This window comes from Otolemur garnettii, unplaced genomic scaffold (assembly GCF_000181295.1).
Source record: "Otolemur garnettii isolate 467f Iridium unplaced genomic scaffold, OtoGar3 scaffold00110, whole genome shotgun sequence".
In the NCBI taxonomy this organism is placed as follows: Eukaryota; Metazoa; Chordata; class Mammalia; order Primates; family Galagidae; genus Otolemur; species Otolemur garnettii.
In genome coordinates this window covers 3647603-3673866 of record NW_003852505.1, presented here as the reverse complement: position 1 = coordinate 3673866, position 26264 = coordinate 3647603, and the positions used below count along the sequence as shown (strand labels likewise).

Sequence of the window (26264 nt, the reverse complement as noted above, 5' to 3'; positions counted from 1 at the left end):
TCAATTTATTGTTGTCAACAACAACCCAAGACAATATAAATGTTTTCTACACCCCCAGTAAAAGGTTGCTTAAGAAAGGTAACTTTAGGAAAATAATTTCAGAGGGGTGGAAGGTAAAAAAATCATAACCCAATCTAGCATGGACAAAACTATGAAGACATTTGGAGGGAGTATTTCTCACCGACAGTCAAGTAAAACCAAGTGCATTGCAACAGATGGTATACAGATCAAATCCTGACACAGCACAGTATGGGTTCTATTTCAATTAATCCACTAGAAGTTTATTAAACAGTTAGAATCTAACTTTAACGACTATGTTATCATGGCCAGTTCTGTACGGTAAAGCTATTTTTTCGTGTCCTAGCTGACAACCCAAACATAGTACTCCTCAATACTGCTTTGAAACTGCGGACACAGCAGATTCCACTGAATGAGAAATACTGTTTCGCAAAAGATTCATAATTCCTTGTCTAATAGTCAACACATTTAACAGGATAATGTAGTATGTATAAAATATAGCACCAGTAGTTGAATTCCTGTGAAATGGTAACTATTTCAACTCAGATTTGACATATGTTTCAAAATGTTTGGGATAACATTCATTGATTTTTAAAAAGATGGTACTTCCTGGTAAGCAGCAGCTCAGAGTAGAAAGAGCACTGGACCTGGAGTCAGATGCAATGCAGGCTGTTTTCTCTAAATGCTCTCTAACGATCCTTTCCAGATCTAATGTCCTATTATCTTTCACTACTGAATTTGGACAGGTTGATTGGTTGAGGTCATTAAAATTATTTAAAAGTTATCGTATGTTTCATTTTGTCCTTCACCTTTTCAAAGGTGAGTTTTAAAATTGAGGAGATTTTTAAATGGATTTAAAGTTGTCTTTTTCATGTTGCTCTTTTTCTTTGTAGTGGTTAGTTTTGAAAACTGAATTTGTTAAGGAAATAGGCTAGCAGGAGACAGTTTCTTTTTTTTCCTATTTTCCATAGACCTGCTGTCCTATATCTTCTAACACTTGTTAATAGTGGTCAGCCCCCCTCTACTCTGGTGATAAGACTCGGAAGGTGTCTGGGAAGGAGATTCTGAAGAAGAACAGCAGTCTTTTCTGCCACAAAGCCAACAGAAAAAAAAAAAGAAAAAACACTGCTCCAGACTAGATTGGTGTAGTGTGTTTACTGAACTGGCTTCAATTCCCAAGATTAAATAGCTTAAAATTTCCTAGGTGAGTTTACATAATCAAATGTGACTTTTGTTTTCATCTGTCCTTCTCCTCAGCCCTACATGTGTTAACATCTCCACGTCGATATCTGACCAGTAGAAAATCACAAGCCAAATGTCCAGAACTGATCTCAGCATCTTTTTCTGCAAACCTGCTTTTCTCTTGTATTCCCAGTCTTAATCACCACTATCACCATCTCACTGGTTCTAGCCAAGCTTAACCCCGTGGAGTTAATTCCTGACTCGTCCTTCTTCTTCATGCCCCATTTCTGCCTTCTCGTCTCCCTCCGATCCACTCTTCACACTGTGGTTGCCAAAGTGCTCTTTCTATAAGATGCAAATGTGATCACAGGGCTTCCCTGGTTAAAATGCTTTAATGACTTCTTTTCACCCACTGGATAAAACCCAAAGATCTTAAATACCTCTCTTAGGCTAAATCTTTGCCACTCCCTGCCATTCCTCTGAGTCTTTACACTGCAGTTACATGAACAGTTCACAGTTACCCAAACACATAATTGTGGTTTTGCATATGAAATTTCCTCTGCTACTTTCTCAGTTCAAGCTAGTTATTTTTCCTCATGCTCCCATAGCATTTCTCTATACTAGTTTTCTACCTCTCATCACACTATATCCTGGTTACTTCTCCACTCGTTTATCTTCACTACCAGACTATCGATTCCCTGTTTGGGGAGAAAGTAAACATTGTAGAGGAGATTCGGACTCTGGATGCTTCTAGGTGACACTTTAAGTTGCTGAGACACTATGCTATTCCCTGGTGCTTGCCTTTTCTCCTTGTCCCAGTCCTCCCCCTACTGGAGGTGTTAAGAAGCAGTGGAATGATCACATGGCCAAAGATAAGACAAAGTGACCTGGCTGATCCACAACATGGATAAACATCTGCCTCACATCATTTTGAAAGTAAATGCAAAATTGGCTAATGAGCCTTGGCTTTTACGATGGCCTGGCAAGAGCTTTCTTTCTTGTCATGCATGAATTGGCAGACCCTGATTTCAATCTCCAGAGTTGTAGCTGGGGAGGGGGGTCAGCACACCCATTCCTGATGGTCTCAAAGAAAGAACATCACACTACTGTCAAACAAAGAGCTCAAGAATAATTAGCTGGTGGAGATCTTCTCCCATAGTTTCTTCTCTGCTTGAAGCTGAGACAAAGCTGTTTTCAGGAATGTTTGCCTTTAGATGATTTTATCATAGAACAAGGAACCAAACACCAATTACCTCCATATGATAAGTGGGTTCTACCTCTTAAGAAAGCCAGAGAATATGTCTTCATCTCTATCCCAGAACAATATCCGGTGAGCACTGCTTTCTGTCCCAGTTGAAGATAACTTAGTCTTCAGGTTGGTATTTAATTGCATGTGGGAGGCAGCCAGTTTCTCAAGCACTCCTGGATATGGAATTCTACAGGTATAGCAGCCCTAAGTGTTGTCTGGATTTGTCTGAGTGGTGATTCCCAGGGAACTACCTTGCCAAGGTTTCGAAAAAGGGGGTTAGAGTATCAGCCTGGTTGGGAGGAATCTCACCTCTCAAACCCTCGGAATTTTAGAGAACATGATGAATTTCTAATCATCATAGAAATTCTTCATGGCTACTGTGAATTTTATGAAATACTATGTTTACACTACAGTGAAATTTCTAGCAGCAAGAACAGGTTTTAGTTTTAAATGGAGGGAAAGGAAATCAATCTGTTTGTCATCAGGAGAGACTACCTTTAAAAAATCAAACAGCTCCCACAATGTCACTTTAGACACATGTCAAAGGCAAGGAAAGATGATTTGTTGTTATAGATGCCCATCTGGCTGTGTCGGAATTAAAGACAAAGGACTCAGGTGCTAACAGGGATAGCATGAGATAAAACAGAAACAGAACTGGTGGGGTTGGCCCCCTAAAGTTCTTACGTTTCTATGTTCAGGGTAAAGATGACCCTGCCCACAAAACGATCATTGATGACATCATTTATGATGCCTTTGCCCTTCAGTTGGCACTGCACGGGCACTGCTTGGTTCTTCACGACATCTGTAAAGTGCATTGCCACCAAGGGAGAGGTGTAGTTAACCTGTAGGGGGAAGAACAACGAGTTCTAAGTGTGCAGAAGTAGCAGGAGAGAAGTGATCAGATAATCAGTGCAGGATGGGATAACCTCCACAAAGGGAACTGAGTAAATCCCACGATGCCAAGTCACAAATGGCCAAGGCAACTGACATGCTCTTCCTGCCTTGAGAAAGGGTGTGGCAATCACACATTTTTCTCATAAGTCACTGGCAAATATTTGATTGTCCTCTGGGGAAAAACAATTCTGACTCATTGTGATATGATTTACTGGATATCAAACCATGAATCAAAACAAAACTATTATCTATCAAGTCTCTGTGCCGGAGATGTAGCCCAAGGCTACAAATGAGGGCAACAGGGAAGTGCAATTATTTGGTACGTTTGAGTGCAATGGTAGTAATTTGTCTGCTCCTGCCACTGATTAGCTACATGACCTTGGACAAGTCGTTTCCTCTCTCTGAACCCCAATTTCACAGAGGTGCTTAGACCATACCATATATGAGATTCTTCCAGATGCAGAAAGGAGTGTGGTTGTGATAGGAATTTGGTAGAGAGAGCTCCTGGTTATGGTCAGCAGCTATTCAGGCCTATGCTACTCCCTACTGTTCCCTAACTCTCATAGATCCCAGCCAGCCCTTCGTCTCGGACCCCTTTCTGACAGTAGTGACTGAAGGGGCTACAGCTTACATGAGTCAGTTTGCCATAGTAAGGATAGTAGCGGAGGTCAAAGGAAGCCGACTCTGGGTAGTAGTTGATGGATCGGATGTTGTTCTCATCACCTCTCTGTAAGCAAAAGTAAGTATATGTGGGGTGCTGGGTCATATAATGAGTTAGAGTGTAAGCTAAACAGACTTGTGCCCCAGGTGATATCACTGTGTGCCCACAACCAACTGTCCTAGGACAACCACAAAGCAGAATAGGGCAAAGCTCAGCCTTGACCTATCCCCAGGGAAGTGTTTCCAGGGAGAGACTCTTCCTTGGCTTTTCATTTCAAAGAATTCCAAGTAGAAGGCCTGGGCTGAGGAAACGAAACGTGCTCAGTATGGCTCGCTGTTGGCTTCTAGAGGACCCAGACAGAAGAGATCCAAAGGGCTTGCAGTACCTGGTGCTGCTCCGGAAAGAGGGCTACCACTCTCATCCTTTTCCAAAGAATCATACTGGACCTAGCACCCAGTCTTAGACTCTAAAGCTGAGGCAGGTGTAAGTCAGAACATGTTTAGTAAATCCACTCCACAACTTGCACACTGTAGGCTAGGTTCTATTGGAAGTGAGATCAAGTGCATAGGGACCATATGCATAGGCACCCAGCCTACCCTGGGTCACCTAAACTCATGTCTCTGACCATATTCTTTGTAGTGCTTAACTACAGTAGGTGGAGTCAGGAGGATACGTAAGTGGGACACAGGTAACGGAAATGATTAAAGTAAACAGGTCTACCCTCATCACATTATGTTAGGTAGGGGGCTGCCCATTTTGCCTATGGATTAGGCTTGCCCTCAACAGCAGAGGCCTGGGGGCTACTACGGATGAATAGTGCATAACTACTAGCAAATTAATTACTAGAGTCATGTGATTATTTCCGTCAATATACTACAGTTGTTCTCACTACAAACTAAGTTCTTCTTTATTTATTCTAGTCATTACCTCATCCTGCACAATTTCCACGAATGGGTGTAGATTTGACCATTTGATTATTTTACAATGTATAGAGACTCATAATATTTCTTTTTTAAAAAAGGATAGTCCTCAGCAAGGTTTGATGTAAATTGAAAAAATGAACAGCTTCCATTAGGGAACTTAAAAGCAGAACTCAGGCCAATTAAATATGCTAGTTTAAGACTGAGTCGGTCTTTATGTTTTATTTATATATTTTAAAAAGCAATGAAAATTCTTTTTTTTTTTGAGAATGGCCTGTGGAATCAGTTCTGCTAGTTTGTAGTCACATCTCACGTGAGTGAATATTTACACATAACAGAGTGAATGTCCCTCTTACCTTGTTCACCTGGCAAATGCAGCCTGACTTTTTAAAGCTTATCTTCAGTGTCAACACTTCCCACATGGAACCAACCTTTCTCTTCAACTGTAACTCCCATTACAATTTTCATAGCACCTGTAATACTTGATTGCCCTGATTTCAGAGACAGAGTCATATTTATCTCAGCATTCCTACCACCTAGCTAGCAAAGGACGTGGTATATAGCAAGTGACCAATAAATGCTTGCTGAATGCAGGATATTGACTGGATAAATGTTGCCTTTTGCAATATTGTTTTCTGATCTGCCACAACAAAGACTGAAGTTTTCAGCTGAGAATGGCATTGCCTGGCCTCCCACCTTTGCAAGACAACTGTCCAGGGGTGATGGTGCACAGTTGATGTCATCCAACCAGAGGGAGCTACTGCCTGTTTAAGAAGCAAACCCAAGATCCAGGGCTTTCTCCTACAAAGGAACTAATTGGTGCAGATGAGATAGGAGTTAATGGTCCCTCAAAGGACAGTTAATTAGCATATTAATGGAGTTCTGTTTATACTTCCCTTGTAGTCATTTGTTATTGCAACACCCAGTGCTACCGGTCATTGCTGCAAAATGTGAAATTCAGTTTTAAAATTGGGGACTAATGACTCTAATGAAAGCTGTTTGTTTAGTTCAAAGAAACAAGTAATTAGAGCTAAAATCAAAAGTGTAAACAGAATCCCAATTAATGACTTGGCATATCCTTGTTCCCTGCTGTGGCCCTTAGCTGCGGTTCAGTCTTTGGCCTTTACAGGTATAAATTATGACACACCGACACAATACACACAACTACACACGCAAACACACGCAAATGCTTCCTGGAAAGAGGAAGGCCTGAGACACTGAAGGGAGGTGTAGTTATAAAAAGATTAACCCTTAACCTAACCTATGGTAACCTATGGTCTGTGTCTAAGTCCTTGGAAAGGATGAACCACCTTTCTGCATGTAACAGATGTGCTAACAATGCTTACTCAAAAGGGCACTTTACCTGAACTTTGCAGGAAACCTTCACAGGATCTCCAAGCTCGGGACGAAAGCCTACAATCTAGCAAAAGAAAACCAGTGTTGTTGTTGTTGTTTTAACAAAACAGATTGAATAGTAAAAAATGTGGGTTTTCTACCTCCCCTCCCCAATGAATTATCCTTCCTCAGGCACAAGCTTCATCTATTTTGCCTTCTCAGAAATGTTCCAAACAGCAGATAGGAAAAACATCTCCAGAGCTATGCAGCCCAGCTTATTCCTTGTATTCGTGCCTGATTAAGGGGAATTGCAGCAAGATAACCCTAAAGTTGTAAAGAACTTTCTGATTTCAAGAGGGGTGGGCCTGATCAGGCTCTGCAAAACCTAAGTCATGACAGGAGAGAAGAAAAATGCATTTTCCATGACATAAGGACTATCTCCCATCCCACCCGATCCCCTCTTCCAAATAGCTCAGGACCTCATTCTTGACAGAGTCCATCAGGGGGCAAGTCTGGGGGTGGGGGAGAGAATAGTAATAGGAAGTGTTCAGGGAGAAAAGGGATTTGATGGGTTCGTCTGGTTGTTTGTATTTCTAATGCTGTCAGTAAAATGGCCAAACCTGCGGTGCGTGAAGACGGAGTGGCCAGAGCCCTCCTACTCAGCTCATCCACTTATCATCACCAGATATCAAGAGCTGATATACCCGGTTCATCTTTAGAAGAATACATGGCTGTCCAGTAGAATATCCAAAAGTGGGGTCCTCCAGACCAGAGCAGTTCTTCAGGAAGGAACGCTTAAATTGACAGGCCTTCTTGTCCTCCTCTTCATCACCATCTTGGATGAAATACTGTCCCGGGGGACAATCTACATTCATTTCCTCTTGAAGACTGTCGTTATAACCTAAAGCGTGTGTGGGTGGCAAAGCGTTGTTAGGCAGGTGCTACCGGGAAGGCCAGGTGTTCCGCAGTCCTCCCTCCCACGTTTCCTCTCTCCAGCTTGCTTGTGCTCCCCGGAAGGCCCCCTCCATCTACCTGAAGCCCTAGGACCTGGTGTGGCCTTCATCAGCAACATCCCCGCCCCCCCCCAGCCTTCCTGGCTCCTCCCCTCAGCCCACTTTTATTGCTGCCTCTGCTTGTTCCCTCCGAACTTCTGGATCTCCATCTCTGGGTAATAGTCTTTCACTTTATAACTTCTCTCTATTTCCCATTATATCTTTTCAGATACGGTAAACCGTAAACTTGGAGAGCTTCCTCCTCTGCTTCTGGAAGAGGAATAGGCAGACAGTTGGTAGATTTGGGGAAAGGGACTGACTGAATCATGTTGAGGCACGAGGAGGCTAAGTTCCTAGATTAAATCTCTTTAAGTTCATCTTAGGAAATGTCTCCCTTTGAGTTCAATGAAAGGCACGTGATTGTAAGAGGGTGTGAAGTATGTGTTGTGGAACGGAGGGAAAGTGGAAGAAGAGGAAGGGGAGAAGGGGGAGGGGAGGAGGAGGGGGATAAACCAGTTCCTCATCTTTTCCAGAGGGCAGTTAGCACTACTGCAAAATAGAAGCTTAGGTTAAAAGATAGAAACCAAGGACAATCAACCACAGGGTAGCCACTGAGAGGGTGAGGGGGTGAGATCTTGTCTACTGAGGCCTAAACCATTTGGGGGTTGGTGTCCTTTCACATCGGATGGAATGTAACATGTGCCCAGGGTACACATCTCAGGGAGAAATCGGAAAGGTGAGGTGGCTCTTTGGGCTACCAGAGGAGCCCATAAAACTGGCTTTGGAAATAGCTGCATTTTTTTCCACATTGGTTCTAAATGATAGAACCCAGTTAGTCCTGTTGGATCTAGTCCTCATGTATTCATGTGCCCCATAGCTCAGTATTTCAGAGGCGATTGTGCACCTATGATTCGCCAGAAGCAAAAGTCAAAATACACTGCTGGATCCCCAGCTACACAAGCTATGTCTTGGGTATGATATCATTAAGTGGCAACTGAGAATTTTAAATCTATTTCAATTATAGCTACGCCTTTTATTTTTTCCTTTGACAAAACTACACTTAATTCAGGGCTTTAAAATTTTTTTTAGAACAAGAGCTATGCTCAAATAATACCTTTCTGAATAGAAGCTGCAACCACGTGCTCATTGTTTCTCTTGAGATAGTTCCGTTAAAAATAATGTGACATGAGTATGACCCTTATTACAAAATCCCAGTCCTCATGGGAATGAAACTGATACTCTTGGATGCCTATTTCAGAGATGTGTTTCTTTTTAGCAGGACATATTATCTGCTCTCAGGAGCTAAAAACTCAGCGCTTTTCCTAGCATTCCCTGTCTCTGTCACCAGGTCAGAATTGGTATTTCTCCACTTACTAGCTTCTCAGAGGGATTTCCTCAGCAGAGATTCTGGCAATATATTTTCAATAGCTCCCAAGCATTTTGAAAGAAAAGAAGAGATTGTGTTGGCTACGATGTCCGAAATATTTTTGTGGCCAAAAATGGAACTACATGGACTCAGAAAGAATCCAGCCTCCCTTCATTTTACAGGTGAGGAATCTTCAACTCAGGCTTAATCAAAATAACACCGAGCATTACTGATATAAAGCTGAGTTTCTAACTCCTGATCATATGGCAGCATAGAATTAGGGAAAAGCAGCACTTCTCAAACTTTAAGGTTTATATAAATCACTTGTGGATTTTGTGAAAACACAGATTCTGATCCAACAAGTCTGGGGTGGGGCCTGAGATTCTGCCTTTCTCTGTCTAGCAAATTCCCAGGTGTGATGTTCCTGATGTTGGTCGCTGGATGACACCTTGAGTAGCGAAGGCATCTGAAACATGAATGTGGGTTCAAGTACTGGTTCTGCTGCTGGGAGACTTGATCAAGTTATTTCCCCTTTTAGAGCCTCAGTTTGCCTCCTCTGTAAAATGGGGACAATCAACTAAGTCTATTAGGCACAGGTAAAGCTAAATGACAAAATTTATGTAGTTAAATAACACTTCCTGGCACATGAGAAGAGATTGGTCTCCTAATTCAGTGTGCATTCTACTAGCTACCCCACTCCCCAGCTTCAACCAGGCCAGGACAACCAAGCAAGACTAATCGGATGTTTTTCCCCATGAAGATTAGATGAAGCAATGCAAACCCCACAAGAGCTCCCCTATGATAGCTGGATAAGTACAGAACCTGTGTGCTCTGTGTTTAACCTTAACCAAGCTGCTACCTTAACTTTAACCATGTGGAAGGGCCTACAAACTCATTCATTTGTCTCTGAAAATTTATCTGATGATGCTACAGAGATAGACATCTTGAAAATATTTGGGATCAAAATTTGGAGTTCACTGCCGCCCAGAGATTCTTCTTCTAACTTCTTTCTGGAATAATGTTAAACAAAGATGCTTGTTCATTCCCTTCAAGATAGCCTATCTCCAAGAAATTAATTCTCTTATCTTGAAAAAGTATAGAAGGCAGGAATCTTCCAGCTCTGGAGAACATTCTCCTTTTCTCACCACTATCTCCCCCCAGAATTATCTTTTATAAATGATCATTATTGAGCCACCTGCATGTGCTAGGGACTCAATTAGCTGCTGTAGGATGTTCAAGAAGAGAAAACAAGCTCTCTACCTCAAGGAGCTTATGGTCTTGCTGGAGAGTTGCTCAGTATGCTTTCAAGGCAACATTCTATCACACACTAGAGCAGTTTTAATTGTATGTACAGGTGCTGAATGGGGTGAACGGCAAGGAAAGACCATGATGGGCTGGAGTTAGGAAGACTGGGATGTCTGGGCCAGGTGAATTTTGAATTTTGAATTCCCACCCATCACCTTTCAAAAGAGCTTTCCACTATCCAGAGGAACTTACTTACCCTGGAGAAAGCCATTTAGGCTAATCACATAATGCTGCCAAGTGTCAGGTTCAGAAACGTTGAAGTTGAAGTTAAGGCTATGGGCGAAGGGTCTGATCATAACTCCTGGTAATGAAAACAGGCCTTGGATATATTAACCCATTCTTGGGATCATTTTTTGGTATTGATTCCCATGAAACCATTTCCCCCCAGGCAATCAAAATGAAAAGGACCATAATTTGCCAAGTACCATTTTACTTTTACTCTTAATAATTGAATCTCTAAGTCATTACCGGGAAGAGCCAAAGTTAATTGAGGCTGAACCTGCTGTGCAAGCAGATTTCTGTCCAGCAAGTTCTGACAACATAGGGCATTTGGGCACACTCACCAGGAGGCTTCACCCGCTCAGTGAAGGTTGGCATGTAAGGACTGATAGTCAGAAACAGTGTGTACATGCAGAGGGTGATCACAGCAGCCAAGGAGGCATAGAAGAAGAAGTAGATGACTAAGATCAGGCCTGCAGAGTAATCAAAGAGGAGAGTGGTCAGTGCTTGCCAACAAGCCCCACCTCCCCACTTGAACTCGTGAACCAGACCCAACCCATACAAGAGATGGCTTTTAAAGAACTCCCCCAGGTTCAGTATGTCCTTGCTTATTCAGATTTCACCAATTTAGAATCAGTGAGGATTGTGTCAGGAGTCTGATTGCAGTTTACCTTTACAGCATCTCCGATGGAAGGGCTTGCTGAGCAAATGACGATCATGAACAAGATTACAGGGGAGTGGAGTTTAAAGTACTGCAGAGGGCAAATTGCTTGAGAGTCTTCTGGGCAATGTTGATGTCCTAAGTACAAATCATTCTTCTCTATTCATTAAAGCAGGTGCCCTGAAGAGTCCTAGCAGCTTGGTTCCAGTGATTATATGTATTTGCAAGTGATGAAAACAGCATCTCTTTTCACATAGTCTATAATTCAAACTTTTGATTAATTTCCACTGGACTTGCCTCTAATCAAGGCAAAGTGAGAGTTTGCCCTACTTATTTCAAATCTTATTCATCTTTAGCACAAGTTTAAGTGGCTCTGCTTTTCAAAAAGAACACGAGCAGGGTGGGGAAGGGAGGAGGAGGAGGAAATGGTACTTAATCACTGACACTTACTGCCTGTGAACTTGGGCAAGTTACAGAACTTCTCTGCACCTCTGATTCCTCACAGGAAAGTGGGGGAAAGTTTAGCATTTACTTCATAGTCAGATCTATATCCCTAACAATATCTGAAATTCAGCCTTTCCTTACGTTCTATCCTGACTATACCACTTCCTAGCTGTTTAATCTTGGACACGCTGTTTGCTTCTCTGGTTTCAATTTTCTTATCTATAAAATAAGGACTATAAAATAATAGCACTCACTTCATAGCATTGAATAATGCATATAAAAGCATAGCACAGAACTTGGCAGATACTGAGTGCTTTATAAATGGCAGTCATTGTCATTGTTATTATTAACATTATTATTATTATTAGTGCAATAGAACCAGAAGCACAGTTGTGTGAATTTTCCCTCTGTGGGCTGTTGTAAGACTAGGTTTTCCCCAAATGAATGAGCATGATATTGCCGAGAAATTTTTCAAGTCTTCCTCGGGGTTCTCTCAGGCAACAGTACTTGGCTCTGCTCACAGCAATGACATGATGTTGGAACTACAGATTTGAACTGAATCATGAACCAGAAACTGGAACAAACCACATAACTTTGCTGTACCCCAAACTGAATCCAAATATTAATTTTTAAATTGAACCATGAACTGAATAAAATTCACTAAAAACGGAGTGGGGGGAGGAGGGAAACACTGTAGCAATCCAACTAGAAGTGGAACTGACCCTTTATGTTTTATTAGATGAACTAAAGCAGAACTGGAACTTGAACACATTGATTCAATTGGAATCCCTGGAGAAGAAACTACAGCACCTGTGTACCTGTGCTGCCTGCCTGCTGCCCACTGGCTATCCTCCTGAGGTTTTCCCTGTGCTTCCTCCTCCATTCCTCTACCCCATCCCCATCCTGGGAATGGATCAACACCTGGAGTCATCCTGAGGGACCAGAAGATTCAGTTTCTTAGATGAAGAGAAAGCAATGAAGTACAGGTACATTTCCTTGGAGTTATCCTCCTTCTTTCCCAGGGTGTGTGGCCAGGAAATTGTAGATAGGACAATGGCACTAGCAATAAGTCCCCTCAGCCTCACTCAGGAGTGGTTGCCCTGGAGTCATAGACTATTTCAGCCACCCCCAGGCAAAACCAAGCAGGGCTCCCATCTGAACCCACTGATCCCTCTAACCTTTTCTGCCCCAGATGTTCCGGTATTACTTGGGCCTTTCCTCTAGGAAATCTAGGGTTCTCTCCTAAATGCCCCTCCCAGGCTTGGATAAACCACTAAGTGCCCATGCTCCCAATTCTTCATTCCTCCCATGAAAGCACCTGACCAGATCCTGAGACCCTACCCATTAGGACTTTATTCATGATTAGAGTTCATGAAAATGGTGTAGTTTTCTGGTAAGAGAATAAACTCTGGTGTTCATCCAACCTGGGTTTGAATCCCAGCACTGTCACTTAGTAACTGCATGACTTTAGACAAGTTACTTACCCTCTCTAAGCCTCAGTTTCTGCATCTGCAAAATGGGGATAATAATATTACTACCTCATATGGTTCTTGTCAGTATCCAATAAAATAACATATAGTTCCTAAGAATAGGGGTTGCCCAGCTACCAAAGGAAAAGCCCAGATTATAGTAACAGGCTGAGTATATTTGTTGGGCAGGTTGACGTCCAGATTGGAACAGGGTTAGTAAATGCTTAAGGGGCACCTAGTTCTTAGGAAGGAAGGCAGCTAGGTATGTGCTTTACGGCTGAGGTATTAACATTACTGTTTGTCAGGGGAGGGGGGTGGATGGGTGGAGGAAGGGTGATTGGAGGGATCACCTCTATGGTTTCTCTTACAAGGGTACAAGTGAATCTTTCTAAAAGTAGAATATAGATGTCTTGACATAACAACTAAGAAAATGACATGAAGGCTATGTTAACCAGTTTGATGAACATATCTCAAATTGTATATCAAAATACCACACTGTACCCCATGATTGCATTATTGCACACAGCTATGATTTAATTAAAAAAAAAAATTACTGTTTGCCCTTTGCCCAGAGTAGCCCAACAGAAGAATTCCTGGGCTCTCCTTAGACCTGCAACCCAGAGGTCTGTCTATGGCCTACCATGCAGTGCTCCCACTGCCATTCTTCCCTGGACACTTGAACCTTCCCCCCCCCCATCCCCACTTGTTGGCCTGGGAATTGTCCTCCACAGAAGCAATTTGGCTCAACTCATCTGGTGAAGTCCTGGGGGCTGGCTGTTTAAGGGTTAAGGTATGGCCCCTACGCCCAGAATCACGCTTGCATTTTACAAGGCCTGTTTTTTCCAGACCTCTTTAGGCAAGAGAGAAACAGCTGGGCTGCCTTTGGAGCCCTCAAGGAGTGCCCAGCATTTGTCTGCAGCTTCCAGAATGTCGGAATGTCCCTTAAATTGTACATTTGTTCCAGTTGAGAGTTTGAGGGATGGGCAGGGGTGGGGCTGGGAACTGAGGAAGGATGAAGGGAGGTGGGTGTTGTTCAGAGCCCCACACCTGCTCTTCCTAATTCCAGGAAGCAGGACTGGCTGTTTCACCCTGACTGAGCTGAATTAACTAGCAGGGTGCAACTTTACGAGGGACAGAATTCTCAGCCAAGGGGGCCTTTAGAAGGCACAGCCATCAACTTCACCAACCTAGATCCTTGGCACTAGGGGACTCCTCTTTCATCCGTAGCATCCGCTATTATTTTTCTTCTGTAGACCGACTGAGTTCCAAACCACCAGCTGCCCTTTTTCTGGACTATGAAGAGTGTGGCAAGTGTGAATTTTACCACTGGCTAAATCTCCTGGGGGAAAGGCTTAGCATTAATAGTTTAAGGGGTGGGTAGGACCCTGGAAGGGGGATGCTGGGGAAGTTATAAAGTGAGAATGGTGGCAGCACGTGGTACAAAGAGGAAATGCTAAGGAATCCAATTCTGCCATTGCTCAATCAACGTGGAGGCTCAGCCTTAATCTCCAGGAACAATCCTCTTAAACCTACATTCCTCCGTGCCTACCACTGGAGAGGAAAGCACCCACCAGCCAGGGCCGGGGGCAGGCCTCCTGGCTCTCCGTCTCTGACATTATAAAGTGAAATGATGAGGCCTTATAAAAACCCTTGGTCAGGTCGGCAGGGACTTGGGTCTCATATCTTAGAAATAGTCTTTGGCATAGTTCTTTCAACTTTACAATTTTAACATTTTATTGGAGTTTCATTCTGATCCTATAAGAAAGACAGGGCCTGGATCATTGCCCTCAGGAAAGGTGAGGAAACTGAGGCTGAGAGAGGGTAAATGGCGGGTCCAAGGTCAGATGGATAGAAAATGACAGGACAGGGACTTAAAAAAAAATCCTATGTTTTTTCAACTCATCCCCAGTGTCTCTGTGCATTGCAACTGATATTGACCCCAGTGTATTCCAGTGACACGATCAAGTTGGTTTATCCATTGGGAGTTTGTTCTGATGGAATCTGTCCACAGTGCAGGTATTTCCCTAGGCATCGATTGGTGCCTTTCCATGAAATACTAAGAGAAGTTTGCAGACAAGCCCATTCCAGCGTATGGTAAAGGAGCCCTGGACACCATGCCAAAAGCAAAGGACACCAGACTGGGGCATTGGGACGATTGGGACTTACTCCAACTCTGACCTGTTCGGGCCAGAGACATCCTTCTCTCCGGATCCCACAGATATTCGTTCAGGATCTGCAATTTCTGCCACAAGGCATTGCCTGTTGACTGACCCTGACCCTCCTCCTCCTCCTCCTTTTCCTCCTCTTCCTCTTCTTCTTTCTTCTCCTCTTCTTTCTCCTCCTCCAATTTGGGCACCACCATCACCTGAGCCTCTTCTTCTGCTTCCTCCTCTTCATCTGCTAAGTAGTTCTGGTTCACTTCATCCTGATCGTCCTGGAACAGTGACAAAACGCAATCCCCTTTTTGAGAAAAACATTCCAACGGTGTGTCCCACCAACCAGAAATAAAAGGAAACAACTCAATATTTGGAGAAGCTTTAAATTTCCACTTCCTCATACACATACCCATTGTTACAAGAAGAGGATTTTCTTTCTCTCTGTTGTTTTGGAGAAAATATCCTTTCTATGATTCATTTTGACTCAGTATTCTTTCCTTAGGGGTAGAAGTTTTATTCTCAGTTTCAGGTACTTGGGCTTTTCCTCTAGGACAGTTCATGTCCCTACTCTGTCCTGGGACCTTGGCACCCTATTTAACTTTGGCCTGTCAGGACAGACCTGAGCTCACACAGGAGGATGGAGAAGTCTTAGACGTCTGCGTCCATGATGGCAAATTCCCAGTCTAAGCCAACTTCATCCTGACACCCTGTGCACTTTCAGCTGCTCAACCTCACCATCCCAAGTAGTGTCTAAATATAGCCTGGGACAGACATCAGGAGGAGAGGCCAATTGCTGTACCCCTTCTCAAAACTGACCCTGCTTTCCCAGCAACAAGCCATGGCCAGTTATTTGCTGCTTCTCTGACTATTACCCTAGCTGGAACCTCTTCCTGCCTAAAGCTGGTGGGGAAGACCACCCGAGAGGTAAGGCCCTAGGCTTCCTTAGACACTTAGTCACCCCCTAGAACTTAGGCAAAAACCTAGGCACGTAGTAAGTGCTCAGCACATATTTGTTGATTGACTGATTGAAGCCATTACTTGAGATTTGAAACTGCAATCTTCTCTGAGTGGTTCTAAGAAAATTAAACCCAAAAGAGAGAGAGAGAGAGAGAGAAACCCAGACTTCACCAAGTGGTGTTTCAAACGCCTCCAGCCACAGACTGTAGCATTGTATCTTTGCTCTTTGGGGGTTTGCCAAGGCTCACTGCAGCAGCAGAAAATGAGGCCACTCTCCCTTGCCTCTGCTGTCCAAGTCTGAAGAGCGGCAGGGCCTATGCACCTGTTGGAGTGGGTTATGTCAAACACTAGAGGCCAGGGGCTCTGGGCTGCCCGCTCCCTGCCTGATTCCTCAGAGGCCACTTAGAGGGCACTCAGCTAAAAATGCTGCCTTTGTTTGGGGGGGAAAGTAGCAAATTGGATTTTTCAGAATGGGTAAAAGTGATAGAGAATGACAAGGCTCATCTTTCAGCATTCAGCCTGCCCAGAACTGTCTAGCTCTTGATTATAAGCACTCTTGAAATGCTCTCTAATTTGTTCCAATGTACAGCTCTTTATCACACATCCTATTAGAACTGACAAGGACCTTCAAGATTTGCTTGTCCATCTGAGGCCCAAAGAGGAGACAAGATCAAAACAAAGCCAGGCAGCAAGTTCGTGACAGAGTTGACAGTCTCAGAGCCTGTGTCTCTTGATACCTTGGACAATGATGTTTCTCTTCTATCACATTGAGCACAAGTGCCTAGAGGTAGTTTAGCAGATTTATGAAGCACAACAACGTCTCAGGTTCTGTGTTCCAAAAAGATTGCAGGCATTAATAAGCAAGGACTTCTGATTGCTATGGACTCACAATGTAAAGATTAGGAAAATAAACTTCATCCAACCTCTTCATCCGTATTGAATGGATTATCATTTGTTCTTAAATCTCCTTCACTTATGCGAGGACCTGTGTACATCTTTGAACTCCCAATTTACATTCTGAGCACCCAGGGAGCAGGGTGCATGTTTTCTAACCTCTTGATGGCCTCCAGGGTATAAAGCCCACAGCCAAGTACCCAGTGAGTCCTGACTAAATAACAGTGATACATGCCTGACTTCAAACTCCTGATGCAGGACTCTGGAGGGGTGCTCTCACAGAGCTGGTCATCCTAAACTGGCAGTCATATGTGCTGGAGAGGGAAGTCATCACGGCCCCCAGAGAATCTACTGTACCTCAGAATCTCAGAGAATTTTAAGCATAACATTTTATCAAGGAGAAATTTATGTTCCTTTTATACTTTCCGAATAAATTTCTTTTCTCCTCTCCTTGCCTATGACTGCCTTTTACCTCTCCTCCACAGATACGGTGGTTCACATTGGCCTTGGCCTGATCTTATTTGTAGATATGAACTCTTGTGATAATCTCATTAAAGATGGCTTGTCGTTAAAGCTTTACCCTCATGGGAAGAATTGATTGTCTCAGAGCTAATTTCTCTCCACAGCTCTCCTACCACCTGAGCCTTTGGGAACCTTAAATCTTTTCTTCTCTCCCATGTCTAGGTACAGAGGACCGGCACATTGTTCAAGGGAGGCCTTCCCCCAAAGTTCCTCATTAATTAAATCCTGTGTTAAAATGCACTCTCGTGCAACTATTTAACAAAATGTAGTGGGGAATCCTTTGGTGATTATCCCCAAGACTATCCCTAAGATTCTGTTTTTGTCAGTTTCCTAAAGTGGCACTACCTTTCCGTGACTTTGTGTGTGTGTGTGTGTGTGCGCGCGCGCACACACACACACTAGAATATGGTAGTGGGTGTGTACTGGGGCCATCATGTTTCCCTAAAAGGGAAGAATCTGAAGGGCAGATCGTGGCTCCATTTTGAGCAATCTAAATATATAAATATATAAACAAATATATAAACAAACAGTATGACCTAAAGGATAAATTTGTACCCCACATTGAGTAACACTCTTAAACATTTGAATCACTGGATAATTTTAAAAGAGATAGTAGTGCATGGGTGCATCAAATAATTTCCTTCTTAATTTTTATCAAGTATTATAAAGAGCAAGATCCCCTGATGCATGTAAAATCCAAGCCACTTGACAAATAACTGAAATTATGCACAACACTTCAGCAATATTACATAGAAAAAGCAGCAGGTAAGAAATAGTTATATATGCCCCACAGCTTGTAACTGCTCTGAGAGCTGGAAGGAACCTTGGGGAAGTCAAAAGAAAGATTCTACCAATTGTGCCCAGAGAGCTAAGGGAAGCCCTCTGTAAGTTGGTATGCAGTTAGAAGAATTTGTGTTTTCTTTTGCTGACTGTTGACAGCCGTCACCTCACTCCACGGTTCTATAACTGGCCATACCCAAAGAAAAATAGATTAGAGTTTGTTTCCTCCTGGGGCTCAGATCACAGTTCTCTCTGGGGAAGATTTCAGAATCTTCCTCACCAAAAAGTACTGTGTGTCATACATACTAATGATTTATAGCAAAGTAAATGTAAAGAAACTTTTAGATCAAATCATTTGTAATGCACCCTGGAGACAAATGGTGACACCAAAGGAGAATGTGGTGCGTGTTAGGCAGTGTGGGGTGGCAGATGGGGGTTAGAGAGCCGCATACTGCACAGACAATGGAAAGAGAACACACAATTAGAAGCGAGGAGACTTGTGTTCTCACTTTGGCTCCTTCACTAACTTGCAAGTCCCTCCCAAGCTCTTGAGCCCCGGCAGCCTCTTACCTACTGAGGGATACTGGAGAGATGATGTCTAGGATTCCTCCCAGCTCCTATCAGTGATTCTAAGATTTTAGCTCAAGTTTGAAATTTCTGCTTCAGAAAAAAAGCAGCTGGGTTTTAAGAAACTACCACCCAAAGGGACTGAGACAGCTGGGTAGGCAGTGCCTTTCATTTCCTCTTCCTCTTCCCTTCTCTTTTGGTTAAATTTCTTGCTATCAAAATGAAACCTCTACTCCCAGACTTCAAAAGGTCCGTTCAAATTCTAGACTCTCAAGAAAAAAATTTTAGAAGTCCCCTTATTCTCTGGTCTCTTCCCAGTCCCTCATCTTCATTCCACAGGAAGAGGGGCTTCCTCCTTCCAGCCAGCTATTTAGGGTGCCCTGGGATTCTAGGAGTTAAATACTCCTTTCTGAAATCCTGGGTTTCCCTAAACTTTGCTGTTTCTGCCCATCTGAAGGAGAGGCAGCCATAAACCAAGGACTACACAGCCCCCAACCCCTTCCCCATTACAGAATGGAGGAGCAAAACATTCTGACCCCCTGGGACTCACAAGTCTGTAGCGATAACTGTGAGGAAAGGCTGGAGCCCTTCTGGACCGGAGTTGCCTTCTCATGGCTATTCAGTGGGCAAAGACAGCAGAGGCAGGCAAGCAAGTGAGAGTTCTGGAGCTTCTACTGGTACTGGAGACACTGGTTGCCGGGGACACTTGGCGCCTGGTAAAAGTGAACCCTACTAGCATGAGCCCTTCCCCAAAATAATCTAACATGCCCCTCTCTCATTGGTTGGCCCCTTCCCCGAATGAAGGGAAAGCCCTTATGGAAAAGCAAGCTCATCATTACAGGGAGGGGGAGATATTCTGGGTCACGAGGATGAGTGGCTCACCCCTCCCTGCTTCATGTGTCTTTCCACCCCTTGCCCTTCTCCAGCACTCGAGAGGAGATATGATGGGCCCAATGGAAATCTTAAGTCATGTTCTTCTCAATTGAGAGTTGGATATCAGTGTGTGCAGGGGGTGGGGCATGGGTGGGAGTTGGGGGTGAGGGGAGATGGCCAAGAATAACTTGCTTTTTTCATAAGGCTGATCTCATCCAAAAGGATCTAGGGTGTCAGGAAAGATTCCCTGTGCTCCCCTCCCCACACACACACTCTAAGCCACCTACAATATTCCTTATTTGTGTCAATCCCTGAGCTTCTTAAAATGTGGAGTATGTTTTCTCATTTTAGAGGCCAGGCTCCTGCTTTACCCCTCCCTGCTCCAAAGAGAGTCTTGAACATTAAAGAAGCCTTTTCCTAGCCCACATGTCAGAGTGGCCCCATCAGCCACTACCCCTCATACACACACCCCTTGGAATCCTGGCCAAATTTCTCTAGTGGTTTAGATCTATATTTATCCCTTAGCATCAGGGAAGGGAACAAGCCAGAACTTTGCAGTGTCAGTTTCCCAGACATATATAACTCCTGAAGCCAATGTGGGATCCAACAAAAGAAAAATTAGTAGAAACTGCCAAAAACACTATATAGCATTTTCTGTCTGTCTGGTCCACCCCATTGGAGCCCGGGTGGCTAAAAGGCCTGGATAGATTTTGTGACCCTTCCTTCACAAATCACCCCCCATTACACCCAGGTGGCTGAGAATGTTGCAGATACTGAGATTCTGGGCATATTCATAACCAAGAAAAACAACACAATAGCTTAGATAGAGGAATTTAGTCATAAGTCTAAGTCTGGACTATTCTGATGAAAATGGCTTCAATTATGGTTAATTTTTATTTTTATTTTATTTTTGAGACATAATCCCACTCTGTCAGGCAAAAGTGAGTGCAATGGTATAATCAAAGCTCACTGCAACCTCAAACTCCTGGGCTCAAGCAATTATCCTGCCTCAACCTCCTGAGTAGCTAGGGATAGGCACACACCAGCACATCCACCCAATTTTTTTTTATTTTTTTGTAGAGATAGGGTCTTGCTATGTTGCTTAGGATGGTCTTGAACTTCTGGGCTCAAGTGATCTTCCTGCCTCAGCCTCCCCAAATGCTGGGATTGCAGGCATGAGGCACCACGCCCAGCATCGTCAGTCCTTCGTGTGATTCCTGAGGCCTTTGGAAGCCTCAAAAACCAAACAAAGGATAGGTTAACTGGTCTTGTGTTAATAAAGCAGAAAAGAGTACAGTGATTTTATTGACATTTTGAAAGCTGAGAGTGGAGAGACGAAAGAGGGTGGGAGCACCATGACCTCAGATAACAAAATGGTTCATGCTCCAGAATCTCTCATTCCTTAGCATTCTGGATAATTGGTGGTTTGATATATACTTTAATAGATTTGCTATGTATTTCAACTCCTGCCTTCTGGAATGCCAGCTGTTGGGCGGGGTAAAATAACCAAATCCCATAGAATGTCAAAGACAAAAATCTGTATGAGTTCACACTTGAAATACTCTAGTTAAAGGAGAAACCATTCCTTCCCATTTTGAAAACAAAAAGCAATAGGCTTAACAGTGCAGCACAACTGAGCCAGAAGTGGCCAATGGGTGGCTAGTGAAGCAGTAGCTATAGAGCAAGAGAGAAGAAAGAGGGGCTTGGAGTAGAACAGCAGGTTCAAAGGCAAAATCATTCAAGTCTTGAAAACGGCATGCGCATTCCTTAGGCAAAGGTGTTAGCAGCTGCTTCTGTAAGTCCCTGGGTTACTACTCCAGTAAAATCACATGACTGGTGACAATGGCAATTGGGAACAGAAACAATTTTATGGACTGGGTCCTGCTGTTCCCAAAGAAAGGAAGAGATCATAGCACCCTTCAGAGAATCTTTGACTTTACCACAAGACGAGCTGGTACATGGTATCTGTTCTTGTGAGCCATTTCCACAATTGTGTATGTGGGGGTGGGGGAGGGCACAATGTGTCTCAGAGCCATCAAAGAACAACTGTGTACTTTCCCTACCCAGGGGTTGACTAGCTCATCAGGGAGGTCAGGTGCCGTGGAGCTTGAGAGTTGTTTGCCATTGGGGTCCCACAGATGTTTTTGAATGCTCTCTAGAACCCTGGTTCCTTCCAACATTAATGACCTATAGAATCTGAAGTAAGGTAGCTCCAGGACAAGCTAGAGCCTGAGGCTGCCCATGAATGTGCCCAGCATAGGATGTCCTTTTGGAAGTGCACAGAGGAGGGAGAACTTACTCAGGGCTACAACGATCAGGGAAGGCTTCCCGGAATAGGCGGGGTTTGGGCTGGACCTTGAAGGGCAGGCCTTCAATCCGGAACAGTTACTGCCAGACTTTGACAATGCCAATCTGGTCCCTGGTGCCCAAAGTCCCCCCTCCCGAATAGCTAGCCTCTGAGTAGTGGCCAACAGGCATAGCCAGCAGGATCACTGGCTAAGGCCAGAGGGTTTCCTTGACCTGAATGGTCCAGATAATGGCCCCAGATCCCTCCTTCACTGGGTTCCAGGAAGAACCCTTAGCGCATCACATTCCTGAGCAGAGTTTCCATCTGTCGAGTACAGTTGTACAGTGAGAGATGCTTTCATTTCAAAGGATTGAAAGCTGTGGGTTTGTAACTGTATAAGCCTACCCCTGGGGGGGGGGGAATGAAGATTTGGGAAATTGTGAGGTCCTTGTGGAGATTCGAGCCTATCTCCGGTGGCTAAAAGGCACTAATGAGTATAATGCAGACAAGAAACACTGGTTCAAACAAACAACTAATTGGAATTAAGAGAAGAAGTGTGCAGAGGCCCCTAATGAATGGATATGCTAATTGGTCTTCTTTGCTAGCCCCTTGGGCTTTGGCTGTGACATGGACTAGCCTATTAGATGCCTGCTCTGTAATAGCTGCTGAATGCTGGAGCCCTTTATTGCCATGGTAACATTGATGTCTAGAGTCTAGCTGAGCCCTGGATCTCTTAATTTACTACTCAGGCAGCTACAATTCTTTGGGTTTTATTATTCTTCGTGCCCCGGGTGCCAGAGTGGCAGTGAATCATGCTTATTCATCCTCTGCACCGCCCACGGTGTCTTTGAATAAGTCAGGGTGTCTCTTACTGTGTGTGATGAGCAGATTATTAAGTTAGAGCCTATCTCTGCCTTAGCTAGACTGGTGCCTCTCAGAAACTCAATGTACCTCTCCAACCACTTACCTGCTGCCTCAAATGGCTTTTGGCAAGCAGAGTGATGGCACTGCAGTGGGCCCGCAGAGGCCCGGCCTCCTGGAAGCCTTTGCCTGCTTGGTGGGCAGGGAGAAGCAGCACAGTGTAGGTAGGGCCACACTGACGGGGAAAATGAACCTTGGAAACAAATGCCATCAAAATGGAGCAGTCAGAGGGGACGAGGGCCATTGCAGAAAGGGTCCTAGCTGGGAACTGTGGGGCTAGAAGTTTCAGCCCCTGAAGGGCAAGGGGGTAGGGCCTGTATGGAAAAGGACATCCCTTGTTCTGAGTCACTCCAGAGAAAGCAGTAGCCCCCAAAGGCTTTTGTTACAAAAATTGGTAAGCTTAGAGCTTAGAAGCTGGTAAGCAACTTATTAATGGAGCTGCCCAGACTTCGCATCTCAGTATAAAGATACTCTAAGCATCCACTGCCAGGGAGTGAGAAGTAGGATGGAGGGCCTTGCTAGATGACCTCTTAGGATTCTTCCAAACTTGCAATCTTGTGTGTCTATATATGATGCTGTTTAATTTATCAGGACATATGTTAAACTTGGATGATGCTTTATATGTACATGTGCTTGATTCAATAGCACATATGCTAAAATTGGGATGATACTCTATATGTGTGTGTCTGTGTCTGTCTCCAGCCATAAATGAAATGTTGCAACAGGTGCAGAGATGTTTTCCTGACATCTCTGTCGCTAAGAAATGAACAAGCCGAAACTGAAGATAAATTGTGCAGTAAATCCCCAAATTACAAATGACGCTTATGAGCAGCAGAGAGTCCTGGGGCTGTTGGTGTTTGTGGTTGGTTTGTTTTGTTTTGTCAGTTGACTGCAGCATTTCACTGGGCATTCTCTTGGGAGAACTGGCAGACTACAGAGAAAATAGTGGGGTGCACAAATTTGTAGCACATTTACAAGGCTTTCTTTCTGTTTTTTGGGGGGGGTGTAGGGAGGGAGTAAGATATTCTTTAACTAGATTCTAAGAGGTAAAGTTTTTCCCGATGCCAGGTCGTAAACCTAAGGACAGTCCATCAACTGTGCCAGCACAGAAGGGGTTGGTAGGCAACAGTGGTATTTTCTGCCAAACTCTGCAAACCTGTTTATTATCAAGCAGCAGCATTTCCCCGCACAGAGGACAGTGACATTAATCCAACCCGAACCCACTCTGGATTCAGCAAGCACCAGTCAGAAATCACAGCAGCTCTCAGCTGCCTCTTAAATCAAAGTCAAATTCATAAGCAAGAGCTTAAGTTCTCTCCCCCAACAGCCCCGTTCAGTCACTCGCTCGCTGTAGACCACAGGAATGCCAATTGATTTCTTTGTTGCACCATCTCCCCACCTTGAAAGAAAATAAGTCCAGCATCCATTGCTCTCCGGAATGCTGGGGGCCTGGACCTCTTCAAAAGAAAATGGCAAAAGAATCCTGAAATCAAGTAGAATTATTGCTTATTAGGGAATACAGCGTAGTGTTTAAAATCATGGGCTCTATAATCAGAACTGGGTTTGAATCTAGTACCCACTCAATAGCTGTGTGACCTTGAGAAAGTTACTTTGCCTCCCTAAGCCTCAATTTTCCCATCTGTAAAATCACGAGGTAGATATAAAGATGAAATAATTTATATAAGGTGCCTAACCTAGATCACTAGTATTATTATCATCAATATTATTAGTATGTGTCTTACGTGGATGTTGTTAGCAAGGTAGCTCCCAGAACACGTGACTTCTCAGGACCTATTCCCTGCCAAGACAGCAGATGAGTCAATGGAAAACCATTGATGAAGGTGATCAAATTTAGCATCACTAAAAACAAGGCAGTGGGCAATGCCATATGTGACTCCTGATGTGATGCAATGAGCTATCAACGACATCTCTTCTGTAGTATTCTTGTCAAAATGTTTAATCTGAATGTAATCACGAGGAAACAAAGACGGTGTGTAAGACAGCTGACCTGGACTCTTCGAAAATACCAGCATTGAGCTCAGAAATGAATAAAATCAAGTGCTCAGGAAAAAAAAAAAACCCCAAAATATCAGCATCATTGAGGAAAAAAAAAAAAAGCCAAAGGTACTGTTTTGGCATCCACATCAAAAGAGACTAAAAAGAAAAGGCAATCAAATGAAATTCATGATTCTTGATTGAATCCTGCCAACACAAACAGCTAAGATATTTGGGGGGCAATGTGAGACATTTTAATATAGACTCGATATCAGATAGTTATTAAAATATTTGATTTCTTAGACGTGACAATGGTATCATAATTATGTGAGCGAATGCTCTTTTTCTTAGAAGGTACGTGCTGAAGTCTTTAGCTGTGAAGTGGCATGATTACAATTTGGTTTCAAACGCTGTCACTGAACACATATGCATGTGTATTTTACATGCATGTTTGTGAGAGAGAGCGCATGTGCAAATGTTGTAAAATGTTAACAATTTCTAGGTGAGAGATATGCTGGTATTCATCATAGTTTACCTTCCATTTTTAACATCTTTCAAAATAAAAAGTTAGGGGCAAAATAGAAATCTTTCCCTCCAGCTCTATCCCAGGCGTGCTTTCTCCGGTTCTATACCCTGATAACCAGCATCAGACAGGAACAGGGGAGAGTTGGAGTGAAGGCGAAATGAAAGCAGGGAAAACTTCATAAAGGCAACTACAACTGAATTTGCCCCTTGGGGATGGGGTAGGATTTCAACCAAGCAGACAAGGAAGAGAAAGAACTTTCCAGAAAGAGGCAATAGCTTCCCTGAAACTTAGGTTTAGTGTGCACAGCGTTATATGACAGGCAGATTCCCTGATCCCAACTCCAGAATTCTGATTCTGCAAGTCTGAAGTGGGGCCCAGACATCTGAAGGTTTAACAAACAAGAAGATGAATCTGATGTAGGGTTCAAGAAGCACAATTTGAGAAATACTGGCATTGAGAGTTGCCTGTTCTATATACACAGTAAGGTGTCCTTGTCTCTCTCCTATTCAGCTGAATCTCTCATAGGTGGGCTGCTACCAAGGCTTGCCTACACCTACAGAGGGAAGTCCTCTGTCCTAGACCTGTCAGTCATGGGGTCTGCCATGTCTAATACTCTGATCACTGCTCGCTGCTCAGGGAAGCAAATCCAGCTTGTGACAGGGAAGTGACCTTGACTATCCCAGGAATGAGCCACAAGATTTTTTTTTTTTTTTTTTTTTTTGCAGTTTTTGGCCGGGGCTGGGTTTGAACTCACCCTCTGGCATTGGGGCCAGCGCCCTACTCTTTTGAGCCAGCGGCACTGCCCTAGCCCCACGATTTTTATGACAGGTAATAATGTAGCCAGGCACAAAAAGCTCTGCCCAATAGGGTTGATGGTAACAAGCTAAGAGAATTAGACTAGCATGTTCCTACTGTTGATGCAGAGAATTTTCCAGTTAGTGGCAAGAGGAAAATAGAGAAACTTAAAGAGGGAAGCAGAGACATTTTGCAAGAGGAAGAGAACAAGATGCTGATGCCTAGAGCTGCTCTGGAATCTAGTGATTTTCCAGGCCATGTGTATTCTCACCATGA

The 26264-nt window shown here is 43.7% G+C and overlaps 1 protein-coding gene across 2 annotated transcripts; it reads right to left on the bottom strand.

The window, feature by feature from the left end:
* Positions 1 to 3104: 3104 nt before the first annotated feature.
* Positions 3105 to 19282, bottom strand: ATP1B4 (ATPase Na+/K+ transporting family member beta 4). 2 transcript variants are annotated; one of them, XM_003797012.1, is made up of 8 exons: positions 19142 to 19230; positions 14882 to 15149; positions 10486 to 10614; positions 10119 to 10223; positions 6964 to 7160; positions 6288 to 6344; positions 3975 to 4070; positions 3105 to 3291 (listed from the first exon to the last, which is right to left on the bottom strand). In XM_003797012.1, exons 1-8 carry the CDS (start codon positions 19202 to 19204, stop codon positions 3130 to 3132), a joined length of 1077 nt encoding a protein of 358 aa, XP_003797060.1. In that variant the 5' UTR covers positions 19205 to 19230; the 3' UTR covers positions 3105 to 3129. The 2 variants fall into 2 exon arrangements, with proteins under 2 accessions (XP_003797060.1, XP_012665112.1); XM_012809658.1 differs by having other exon boundaries at positions 3130 to 3291; positions 14894 to 15149; positions 19142 to 19282.
* Between the last annotated feature and the right edge of the window lie 6982 nt (positions 19283 to 26264).